Genomic DNA, 13,148 nt, shown 5'->3' with positions numbered 1-13,148 from the left:
GTATATACCTATAGTATTGTATATATACCGTATGCATCTGTTAAATATTTTTGCTTTAACATGCAGGGCACTAGAAAGTATTCTTAGTTGTTAATTTAAAACATTGTAATCCAGATTGCTTTTTATTTAGAAAAGACTTCAGAAACATTTTCAAACATCACAGATGGAAACACAGGCGGTGCAGGTGGTGAAAAATCAGAGTCTCTTGCTGTCCACCATGTGCTCCAGTGGATGACCGGCCAGTCCCATGTTCCCATCCTTCCTGATGAAAAGAGACATTTCAAAATAACATGCACGTTTGACCATGAATGTAAGGAGCGGCTGGGAGATCACTCCATTTGTTACCCAGTTGTGAGTGCATGCACTCGTACTGTGACTTTTCCAGTGCAGCATCTGGACACTTACACAGTGTTTAAAACCATAATGAGTGCAGCAGTTAAATATGGTGGTGGATTCCACAGAGTTTAACACATTGTTGTCTTGTAATTTGGAAACTAAATGAGTAAAAATGTTTGTAAACATTAGCTGTTAAGATGTTCGTAGCCGTTTCATGAAAATGACAAGACTTCAAAACTTTGTGTAGGGTCCTACGTTGATAGATAATAAGCAAGTGTTTTGTTTGCTTGTCTACTTGTAATCTGAATGTTTTAGCAAAGAAATCCAGTATTTGAGAACTTAAAAGAACGTTGACTTTCACGTCCATGTTAAGTGTCACTGTTGGTTTGACACCTGTAGCAAGAATTGTATGTACAGGTCACGACCGTGTGACTCAGAATGTTCCAAGGGATTAATAGTTCTCTGAAGCCCCTCCAGGGTTTCCTCATCCAGTGGGCATTCAACTTCAGGAACCACAACTGTGCTGTTAGATTCTTCTTGCAGTACAGCACTCTCCCAGTCAATGCCTGGATCCCGAAGCTCCTTCAAATCCACAAACATATATAATGGTCATTATTCCAGAATAGGTACTTTTGGGAGGAATGTTATTTTGTGTAAGCGTTTTTTCCATTAAAATACAACAATTTAAAAAGAATGCCTTTGTTTTCATGTTCTTCTTACTGTAATTTAGATTAGTGGTAATTGATAAGCAAGAATGTATAAAATCACCAGAAGCATCTCCCAGATGTGCTGCAAGTGTTTTAATTTGTTAATTTCAGAAGAGAAGAGTTAACTGCTAACTAAAATTTTGAAATTCAACATTTAAATTAAAAAAAAAAAAAAAAAAAAAACAGATTATGAGCTGGTACCTCAAGTCTCTCGCCCTCGTCCAGCTCTTGTAGATGTCCCATACACCAGAGCTGTTCAGGAGTGAGACCACCTTCTGTCCTGAGGGGATGATTATTCCATCCTCCAACAAAGGTGACAAGATCTGCTCGGAGTCGAGGGACAAAGATGTAGTGGACACCAAAAAGATGAATGACATCTGAAATGTCAAGCAGGCCATCCTCCTCGAGTGAGTGAAGAATATCATGGTACTTGCTAGTGACTGCAATCCAGACATCACGCCAAAGTCGTTCTACTCTGTAAATACATTTGAATTTGGATTTCAGGTATTTCATGCTTCAAATCAATATCAGAACTGCTACAACAATCTACCCATGCAGTCAATAATAATATAAAAAACATCAAAAGACTAACCTCTGATTGTGGACACTCTTTCCAGATATGAAACTCGCTCTCCCTGTTCCTCTTGTGGCAAACATGAAATGTGCAATGTCCAGGTTTTCTACTCCTTGATCTGCCCTAACCCTATGATAAAAATACATTTTTAAGGAATTTTTAAAGTTTTCTTTAATGATACTTGTTGCTAGCATATAAATTAAATCAGGGCATAAAACCTTGATGGCAAGCTGTGAAGCTGGGCTGATCTCAGGAAAAATGAGAATGCAGTTTTTGCCCTGTTGTTAGTTGCTGCATCCAAGTACAGGACCTGCAGTGAAAACAAATGGAAAATTAAAGATCTGGTTTCAGATCATGTATAGTTTTTCAGTTAATAATGCAGTTTCATAATAAGTGTTCAAGGAATATTGTACGGTTCTATGTTCATAACCATAATTCAAAGCTTGAGTAGTCTATACATCAATATTGGTAGTACTTATCAAAAAATGAAAATGGCCTTTTAGTTTAACCTTTTTTGGTAAAGAACTGATTAGAAATTTAAAAAAAAATAATTGCAAATCGTCCACTATGTTGGCTTGCTGAATAATTCATGTTCATAAAAAAACAACCTAATAAAGCTCTCATTTCAAAACTACCAAATATTCTACATAACAGTTACACTTTTACCTTCCTTGAGTAGCCATCCACTCCACCAAAGATCACAACATTGTACCTGTTTCAGAGGGAAAACAATCTCACTAAGGCTTGATTTGCAGAACATGTAAGACATTGAAAATACATTTTTCAGTATGCACACTTGCCACTGACTTAAACTGGACACTTGTCAGGTGTGCTGAAAATAATACCAACATTTTTATATGTTTATAAGTTCAATGAGACTAAATATTTTAGTTCTCTTGTCATGATTTTTTTTAAGTTTTCTGGAGCACTTAACATATTATGTGTTGATAGGCTTGTTATCATGGAAAATATCGATATACAAAGTGTAAATAACTGCTCAAGAAAATTTACAATTACCAATATTGCTGGTTTTGTTACACATCCTGTATTCCTTTTACTTAATATTACTCTATCAAGTGCTTTTTAAAATATTATAAATACACTGAAAGACCTATCAGATAAGGTTGATTAAAGCAGATTTAAAGTATAACGTGCATCTTTCTGCCCAACTTGTGTTAAAGCTATATAAGTGGGTATTTTACCTTATTAGCTTGTGATTTGTGTCTATGTGGACCAGGGAGAGAGGGCCTCGCACCGAGTAGCTTCTTCGCACAACACAGCCTAGTTCTGTGATCCGTTTGAAGATCCCTACAGCATCAACTCGATGCATGGAGGCCATCATTCTCCACCACTGAACACGGAGACCCATAGAAACCAAATGTCCTTGAACCATTCGATAGCCAGCATTTGGCATCTGATTTTTGATAGCCGATATGATGTTGTCCAGCTCTTGGTCATTCATTGTGCTGTATGTTCCTCTCACAGACAAGTCAAATTCTTGCATCCTCCTGTAGATTGTTCTTCTTGAAACACCAAGACATTTAGCAATGCAGCTGACTGGCAGCTGAATGTCCAACAAATTCTTGAGTCTTTCTCTCTCTAGTACGATTTTGGGGTGGCCAGGTCCCAGACCAACTTCTGTTTCCAGTTCAATAATGGCCACAGAGCTGATGTTAATTTCACACTGAACCAGATGATGAACGTTTTGTAGAGCCTCTGTAATCTCTGACAGACCGCCTATTTGCTGAGAGAAAGATTCAAACAGAACAAGCTCATGACGAGTCAAGAACTCCAAATAATCCAGATTTAGTGGTTGTTGGTTTAAAGCAGCTTCCAGTTTAGAGAGGAGTCTATGCATCATTTGCTGTCTCAGTATGTCCTGTTAAAAGCAGCAAGGAACATGGACAAGTACAATGAAATGATGTATCTCAGACAAAAATAAACAACCCATAAAACAAACTACATGAGGTACATCATTTTTCAAGTTTGCATAGTTTGCAAATTAGCTAACGTCAGTTATCAAGCGAATAATAATTAACAAAATGATTTTATATTACTTACATGTGGCCGGGACATGCTCTTTTCGTGCTGCTATTCAGTATTCGACGACATAAAAAAGAGCTACTCAAGTATAATTTGGAAAAATTAGTCAGTTGGCATGGTTGTATGATGCAACTACATTCTACTACACCAACAATAGTCTTAAAAAATAATATATTTTAAAATAAAATGATTAAAGATATTATCCGCAAATTGGGGTTTAAGAGATTTTAGCTGGATTTAGCTACATTTCGGACAGTGTTTCCGGAAAGCAGTAGCTAGCGAGCTGATTGGAGACCGTAAGAGCCAATCAGAATTTTTGAAACCAAGTCTGTGATTGGTTGGTTTTGTGGCACACTTATAACGGTGTACAGAGAGTTGAGCGTACGAAGCAGAGAATGTTGTGAGCGCAAGCAACACATTGCGAGCAAGCGCAAATGAAAAAACTGAGCGAGAGGGGGTGCTATTGTGTGTGTATATGGATAAGCGCAAACACTGAAATACGTTTTTTGCACGCAGCAATGAATTTTGTTCACTCAAATTCAGCTTTTGTAAGCTCAAAATAAATTTCTCCTCAAAATGCAACACTTGCACCTGCAATTTTTTTTTACGTGCGCTCAGAATAGTGGCACAAAAATAACGCCATAGGACCCTCCTATAGTCTCCAGATTGGAACTCAGTCCAATCCAGCCAGTAGCAGTTCCCAGTCTAGAGCTTAGCCAGCCACACCCAATATTAGATTCTAGCTCAGGGCCCAAGCCGAGGACAAGCCCCTCAACCTGGGCCTGCTGAAAGTTGCCAGGGACTGGCAAATGCAAGTGAACTTGGATCAGAGGCAAATTTTTCCCACAGAGATTGTAACAACTACTCTGCGACCAGACCTCATCCTTTGGTCTAACTCTCAAAAACTCGCGTACATCATTGAGCTGACGGTACCATGGGAGGAAGCAATGGATGAAGCATTTGAGCGTAAGAAGCTGTGGTATGCCAACTTGGCAGCTGAGGCAGAGGACAGAGGCTGGAAGATCAAGGTGCGCCTGTGGAAGTGGGGTGCAGGGGCTTTGTTGCCAGTACAAGAGCAAAACTGCTTAGAGAGATTGGGATCAGAAGACAGGCGCAACAGCAGGCTATAAGAGAATTAGCTAACACTGCTGAGAGGTCACTGTGGCTAAAGAGGGCTGACATCACTTGGGCAGCTAAGGCAGTCTGCTAACCGCGAGACACACGCCCAGGATTGATCAACCCGTTGTGGGCCTGCCTCAGCAGGGGGCATCAAAAGGGTAAAACAAAACATTAGAAATTTTGCTGGTTGACTGATACAGTTGTCTCAGGGCCTCCTGGGGACTGTGCAGTTAACCTCATGGTAGTGAAACCAAAAGGAGGAATGAAAGAAAAGAAAAGGAAAATGTTCCGCTCTTCTTCCCTCTGCACTTCTTCCCTTTTCTGGGAGGTATTGGGGAGGTAGAGCATACAGCCCGATCGTGAAGGAAGGTGTGGAAAGCCAGATCAGGCACCCCCCTTCAACTTGTCCCAAATTTTAATATGATAATCTAGATCAGATCTCTAATCCCTAATCCTAACCAAGGAAGAAATAATGGCAGAATAATGGGTAAAAGACCGAAAGTTGAGGCACACAATGATGTGTGCCGCTGATAAAGTTTGTGGGCTGGGTTTCCTCATAACAGCCATCCCTCAAGATTTTCTCCATTTAAAGCAATGCATTATCAGGTATTGTAACATCTAGTCCTTTTACTGAAACGTATAGTCTGTAATTTACTATCTACATAGTTTAATCTGATGACATGAAAGTTCTGCATCTGGAAAGTGACTTTTTTCAGTCAATTTAGGACTTTAACTTGAAATCCAACTCCAGTCTTCCAATATTATTACATTGTTTGGTCAATCGACCTATCATCCTACTGGAAAGTCAAATACATAGCCCAATCTATGTTTTATTTTGCAGACAAGAAAAAGCAGGATATGTTAATTTAATTTACCTTCTGAGTATACTCAGAAGGTAAATTAACATGAAAAAACAGAGATAAACAATAAAAAAAAATGTAAATGCAAATAAAGCAAAGGCAAATAAGGAAAATCCAATTTTAAATGCAAATGACACAACTAAGCAAATACAAACACATATAAACAGAACATGAAAAAATGATCTTCCCATTTAAAAACATACACAAACACAAAATCTAGGTATCCCACCTGCTGTGTCAGAGAAATTATATCTTAGAAGAGGAGGCGTGCTCACTGGTGTGTGTTCATGTTCACTCAACATTCCACCTATCCATCTATCAGCCCACGCTTTAATGCATTCCTTTAATGATCTGTGAAGACAAGGATTGTCAGGAGGAGGGGAAGAGAAAGGAAGGTTGATGTAGATGATAACCCTTATTAAGGGGCTCATTCCTTTAAAGTCCTGCAAAATAACCTCTTTTTTTTTTTTTTTAAAGAAAAAAGAAAAAGAAAAAAAAAGAATAAAATTTAAAAATAAATTCAAACTCCACTTTCAGTATTAAAAGAAATCTCTTATACGGATTGATGTTTTTAGTAAACTCAATTTTAATCTTGTAAAATGTGTAAATTGGCTTGGTGTAGGCAGTGAAGAATAATGTCTTCAATTTGTCTCTAAATTCTCTATAAAATAAAACATTTTGGCAAAATGCAGTAGAATCAATTTTTTCCACAATGGAATTATTCTCTTGTGGTACCTCAAACTTAAAAAGCTGACAGATGAAAGAGTTAGATAGATCTAGGACACATACACAGAAAAGGGTAATTAACAGGTCATTACCAGGAATGCTGCATTTGTTAGGATGCCCGGGTCGTTGACCCAGGGTTTTTGAGTTTATTATATTATTTATAATTTCTAGTCTTTGGGTTTTTGTCTTATGGTTTGTCTCTGTGTAATCCTTAGTTGCTGTCTCCCCTGTCCGCTATATCCCCGTGTCCAGTCAGTGTCTGTGTCTGCCCTGGTCCCACGTCTCTGTTCCCTCTGTTGTAGTGCCTGCATGTGAGTCTGTGTCTTTTGTTCAGTCTGTGTTATGTGTTTCCTGTTTTCTTTGAAAGTCCATGTCTCATGTTAATGTGTCTGGTTTTGCTTCCTTTGTCTCGTTAGGCCTGATTTGCCCCAGCTGTGTCTCCCTCCTGTTGCCCATTCCCTGATTGCTCCCTCTGTGTATTTAAGCCCTGTGTTTCAGTTTGTCAGTGTCGTGATCTACTCTTATCTACCCTCACTTATGCTGTGTGTTTTGTTTTTTCCCTGCCTGTGTTATTGTTTGTACTTTGGAGGTTTGTTACTTTGAGTTCAGCATTAAAGCTGTTTTGAGTTACTTTCTGTCTCCGGAGTCTGCACTTTGGGTCCTTTTCCTGCCTGCACACAGCCGTCACATAACAGCATTATAGAAAGGCAGGTTTAGTGACAAGGTTAATGTCATCATTAACATGGTGCTGTTGATCTCTGTAGCTGTATACAGTGATACCACTTTTTATGACTTTGTATATCTTCTTTATTAATGTAATTTATTTAAAGATTTGATTCATAGATACATTAAACTTAATTTTAATGTTTGAGCGTGTGTGTGTGTTTGCGCACGCGCTTGCATGCATAAAATCGCACCACAGTACACATGCATACTCTTAAGCTGTCAAAACTCTTAAGTTTACAAGTCATTAGCCACGTGTCATCAGACAGTTTGGCTGAATAGGCCACTGACATAATTTACATTTCAATCCATCTTTATTTTGCACAAACACATGCTGAGTATCAGGACTGTTAAATAGTTGACAAATAACAGAGCTGTGGAATCAGTTTAGACAGCAGGGTAAATAAGGAATGCTGGATAAAATGATTTCTGCTGTGTTTGAGATTGTGCAGTGAATGTATTATTTTGTATTCTTGTTTGTTACTATCTCACTATTTACGTTTTCTTTTCATTTTTATGGTTTCTTTCCCACTTTCCTTTTTTGGTGTCTAACATATGTGCGTGGTACACTTTATTCTATATGCTGTCCAGTTACTAATGTTGTAAGATCCTGCTGTTGTTGCAGATTTAGTTGTAGTGAAGACATCAAACCTTACAGACTACAAAATTGTAATCTAAAAAAAAAAATTCTAACAGTTTGTGTGTTTTTGTTTGTTTTTATATTAAACCCAATTAATGCATTTGAGTACTCAGTTTTTGTTTTGTTGTAATCAGAATCAGAATCAGAATACTTTATTGATCCCTGGGGGAAATTATTTTTTGTTACAGTGCTCCATTTTAAACCAACATTAAGACAAGACAGACAATACGCTAACTAAGAATAGTACAATATATACATATATATACATACATACATACATACATACATAAGTCACTTATAAATAAATATTTGGAAAAGAAACATGTGTAGCTGTAGCAGCAAACAGTGTGTTAAGTGGATGCGTTGTACAGGGAGATGGCCACAGGCAGGAATGATTTCCTGTGTCGTTCAGTGGTGCTTTTCGGTAATCTCAGTCTCTCACTGAACGAGCTCCTGTGACTGACCAACATGTCATGGAGTGGGTGGGAGGTGTTATCCAACATTGTCTTTATCTTGGACAGCATCCGCCTCTCCGACACCACCTTGAGGGAGTCCAGCTCCATCCCCACAACATTGCTGGCCTTACGGATCAGTTTATTAAGTCTGTTGGCATCTGCGACCCTCAGCCTGCTCCCCCAGCATGCAACAGCATAGAGGATCGCACTGGCCACCACAGACTCATAGAAAATCCTCAGCATTTTCTGGCAGATGTTGAAGGACCTCAGTCGCCTCAAAAAATAGAGACGACTCTGGCCCTTCCTGTAAAGTGCTGTGGTGTTTTTAGCCCAGTCCAGTTTATTGTCAATGTGTACTCCAAGGTATTTATAGTCCTCCACAATGTCAACACTGACCCTAACACTAACAATAATGTTATTTAGTTACTTTTCAGATAAGAAGATTTATACTCTAATCCTTACTTTGTACTACGGTGATTGTTAAAAACTGTCTGTCTGCTACTAAGGAGCTGCGCTTTATATTCGGAAGAAGCACATGCAAGCAATATCCAAATCTATAGCACTTATGGCCTGCTGAGGAGGGGATAGATGCTATGGCTCACTTTTAGCCGCACTAAAGCTTTCACTCCACACTGTAAAACCTAATAAGTTCACAGAACTCAAAAATTGTTGTGTAACAGATTACACAACAATTTTTTAGTGATGTTTTTAAAAGTTTTAAGTTTAACTAAAATAAAAATTATAGTTGCAGTTGCCTTAAATTACCTCAATGTTAACTCATAAATGTTGATATTCCTCAACTTATAATTAGGGAGTAATAAACTCAAAATGTTCAATATTTTTCAACTTAATTAAGGTGGGAAATACACTCAAAATATTTTACATATTGCAACTCATACGATGTGGGAAATAAACTCAAACTTTTTCATATTTTCTCACTTATAATATGGGAAATAACACTTAAAATCTTCAATATTTTTAAAATACTGTGGGAAATACACTTACAAATAATTCTAAACTGTTTGCCCAGTAAATTATAATCAGCTAAAAGTGTTAGAAAACATGAAAGTAACAACACTAACAATTTAACAACTTTTTATTAAACACAATGTGCTTTTAAAAAGGCACAAACAACAGAGCTCACTCATAAAAAAGTGCTTAATAAATAAAACAAGAGAAAAAGACTCCAAGGGTCTCCATCTCAATTCTAAAATTCAATAACATTTTCAGTATTAACAGCAATTGCAGCTATTAGAACATTGAGGCATTTAACACTTACTGTACCTTGACAGCTGCAGCTCACTTTCTTTTTTTAAAAATACATAAAAAAAACAGTACTGTTTCCACTGCTGTACTTATCGGGAACAAACATCAAGGCAGTGCATTTACGTATTAGGCAACAGAACATTAAACATGAATAGTGCATGAACTGAACAGTCATTCATCTTAAATGTGAGGTAGGAGAGGCAAATGATTAGGAAAAAAACAAACAAAAAAAAGCTTCCTCAATACTCAGCTCAACAAGTAGTCCATTCTGAGTGATTCACTCATTGAACAAATCATTCTTCAGCATCAGTAGACGCCCTTTCAGTGGTTTGTTGTCCTCAAGGCACATCACAACCTTCTGGATAAATGTGAATGTAAGCTCAAGTTTCTTTGGGTATTGTAGGTCTAGTGCATAGATGTACCCAAAGAGCAGGAGAAATGACTCAGCCAGATTTGTGGGACCATTCACAAGTATTTCATCCTCAACGACAATGCAGATGCTTTCGGGACTGAAGAGGGCCGAATCAGTAGTGTCATCCGTGACAACTGTCAGCAGAGCCACAGGAGTGTCAGTGAGGTCTGGACCATCTGCTGACTGCAAAACAAAAATTATACAAGAATGAGTTCAGCCCCACAAGGACACAAATCATGCTACTGATTAGAGGTGTGAATCTTCATAAGTCACACGTTTCTTTTAGGATTATAATGTCAACGATTTAATTTGATATTGCGATACATCATGATGCATTACAATAATCTTAATTTGGGTTTGGTTTCAAAACATATGTTTAAATAAATGTTTTCAATAATAAATATATGCCAAGATATTTGTTTTTGTTATTTACCAAACATTTCTCTGACCACAACATGGCACCTCCAAAAAAATAGAACACTTGAATTTTAAAAGGGAGAGTTTTTATCTGTGGATTTGTTTTTGTTTAATAATCTTTCAACTATTTTCATGTTTTCTGGTTTATGCGTAACAATCTTCTTGCAATCTTATTCAACAATAGTTGATATATGGGAGAAAACAAGTCAGATGAGGACTGTGTTGAACCTCCTTCCTGATATACACCCTGGTTCTCCTTGAGTTCTGAGTGATGTCATATGTTTGACTGAACAGCTAGGCAAAGGGGTTGATGCTGAGGCCAGTACACTTACATCACAAGTCCTGAATAACGTGGAGGCATCTTCACGCAGGTGTACACAGGAAGTGCACGAAGGACGAGGGCCCGTCTTGTATTTACATCATGCTGTTCCTAGATGAACATACAATATCTATTAGAATAGTATTTACACAAATGCAGAGTAAAAACAAAGTGTTGGATAGCCATGTTCTGATTGTCATTGTTACAGATCAGGGGTGTCCAAACTTTTTGTGTAACGGGCTAAACTTGTCAATCTAGAAGGGTAACCCAAAAAAATCTAAAAATTTTGAATAATTCAGGGCAAAATTCTCTAGTTTCTTTGTATTTATTTTTTATTTAAATTAGGACAAATTATAAAACTCACCCACTGACAACTGGTGAAATGTTGACTCTCTGTAGTACTCTTTGCAGTCTGATATCTGTAAACAATATGTGCACAAAGACGACTTATTAATATTCAAAAACATTTTTTGCACAGCACACACACACGTAGTCAGCTGATCTCATCTGATGCAGATCTGCTCCTTGATCAAGTGACATTTGTGTGACATCAAATCAGCACCGCAGCTGGATGGCCCGATTTACATACCCAGCGCAGCTGATACTCACCACAATAATTTACTAAGATTATATGCACTCCTGTTATTAAGTCCAGTTCAGTCTGTTAATGTTAACCGTTTCAAACTAATGTTGATAGGTGTGTTGCTAAGCTTAATAACTTAAATATCAAACTTGAAATTTACCCGTCCTATTTTCCCCTTTATTGTTTTTTCTCTGTGCTGTAAATCTTCTGTCTAAGAAGAAATCTGAGGCTGCTGTTCTGAAAATAAGCTACCAAAGCTTTTTCTGACTGAATCAATAAAGATCCATTTATGGAAAGCTGTGATGAAGGCAGTTTTGTCTTTAATTATATTCAACAATATAACATATTCGACCACTTTTAAGTGATTTTGTGATCTTTAATACACTAAAGTTAAGGTTATTTACCTAATTTCTAGTAAGTGGCCCTCAGAGAAAAAAGTTTGGACACCCCAGCCTTACAGGTTATGGAGTATTTGTGATCCGCACAGTCTGCATCAATGATTCTTTCTTAGCCTGGGAGCAGAACGTGGCTCTTTATTTTCATTTCATTTCAATTTATCTATCAAAGATCGATAGGGTCTGGCTTAAAGGTGTCAAGGAGGCGCCTCAGTCTGGCTGGTTGAGCCTTGTCGAATTAGCGTGAACAATTTAGCTGAACTTCGTTCGTAGCACAGAGTTCGACCAGTGTATAATGTTAGGCTGAATCAGGCGATGCATTTTTCCGCAAGCCTTGACTTGTAGAGCTCGCTTAGTGGAATACCCCTCTAAACTGTTAAAAGGATTTCGAGATTATCTCACAACCACACATTTGAGACTACGAAAAAATACAAACATGTGTCTAATTACCATAATGATAACACACTCATGTTGTTTATTATTGTTCGCTTCATGCTAGCACACACACACACACACACACACACAGCTCAACAGCGTAAACTACTGACTGTGTAACACGGACAATTATTGAAATAAGTATACTCACAATACGCACGTGCATTACCGGCGAATACGACAACCGGTAAAAACGGACAGTAGAACGTTTTAGTAGAAAGTTCAAACGCATGGAGCTAGAACTGCCACCGTCAACCTCCCGGGCAAGAATACAATGCATTATGGGAAATGTTGTCCCCCACGGAAAACCGCCAAAACGTTACACCATTCTAATTTGAAATAACATTACGTATTTGTCACATTCGAAAACTTCAAAAATTACAATTACTTGGATTCGAATTCATTTATAACAAACATTCACTGTGCACAAAGTACGAATATATTTCCAGTAAAAAATAAAAAAAGAATGTTTATCGAAATTAAATTTAAACAAAACAAAAACACGTTAGACTTACCAAATTTAGGGCAGTTGATGAAAAAAAATAAGGTGGTGGTCGTGGTGGGTTGAAGTTGGGGACTCTTAATCCACAGGGCTGGCCAAATCTTCCCTGCATCAAGGTAAATTCAAGATGGCTGACTCAGCTTTCCTGAGGGAGCGACAAGACTCCACCCACCAGAACGTCACTAATATATGCTTCTTAAACTTTCTGAGCGTTCCAAAAAAATTAGCTAAAAAATATTGAGCCCTATTCAATTAAAGCTGCATAAAAGCCAACAGAGCTCAATACTTTATAGTTTGCTCAACTACAAAACGACATTTGAGTGTTATGAGCTTATTAGTTATGAGCTAGGACAACTGTTAGGGATTACAGTGCAGAGAAAATGAACAAGATTGGATAAGATCCAAAATCAGCCTGCTATGCAATGCAGTTAAATTGGTACATGCAGAGGTAAATGCACAGTCAAATACTGTCACTTGGTACGGAGTTGAGAGGACCAAATGCATGATGCAGAAACATTGGAATCAAATCAAAAGGATAATTTGTTCCAAAATAAAACAAAGAACCAAACAAGAAGAACCCACAATGAAATCAGGGCCACAAATCAGGGAACATCAACAGATAGCTTGAGACATGGG

At 37.7% G+C, this 13,148-nt stretch overlaps 1 protein-coding gene across 1 annotated transcript; it reads right to left on the bottom strand.

Moving 5' to 3' along the window:
• Positions 1-659: 659 nt before the first annotated feature.
• LOC146632563 (uncharacterized) lies at positions 660-3,717 on the bottom strand. The gene is made up of 7 exons (XM_085354485.1): positions 3,679-3,717; positions 2,820-3,496; positions 2,284-2,329; positions 1,836-1,927; positions 1,636-1,746; positions 1,245-1,518; positions 660-918 (listed from the first exon to the last, which is right to left on the bottom strand). The coding sequence occupies exons 1-7, from the start codon at positions 3,691-3,693 to the stop codon at positions 712-714; spliced, it is 1,422 nt and encodes a 473-aa protein (XP_085210611.1). The 5' UTR covers positions 3,694-3,717; the 3' UTR covers positions 660-711.
• Between the last annotated feature and the right edge of the window lie 9,431 nt (positions 3,718-13,148).

This window comes from Diplotaxodon limnothrissa, linkage group LG5 (genome assembly GCF_057381915.1).
Source record: "Diplotaxodon limnothrissa isolate DT_005_m linkage group LG5, D_limnothrissa_male_GT1.1, whole genome shotgun sequence".
NCBI classification, from domain to species: domain Eukaryota; kingdom Metazoa; phylum Chordata; class Actinopteri; order Cichliformes; family Cichlidae; genus Diplotaxodon; species Diplotaxodon limnothrissa.
The sequence above is the reverse complement of the archived record's forward strand: the minus strand, read 5'-3'. Positions and strand labels throughout refer to the sequence as shown.

Excerpts from the sequence above, each read along its gene's own strand:
- LOC146632563 (XM_085354485.1), bottom strand. Across the intron at positions 2,330-2,819 it reads ACAAATCACAAGCTAATAAG|GTACAATGTTGTGATCTTTG; the intron begins GTAAAATACCCA and ends CCTCTGAAACAG. Across the intron at positions 1,928-2,283 it reads TGGATGGCTACTCAAGGAAG|GTCCTGTACTTGGATGCAGC; the intron begins GTAAAAGTGTAA and ends TTTTCACTGCAG.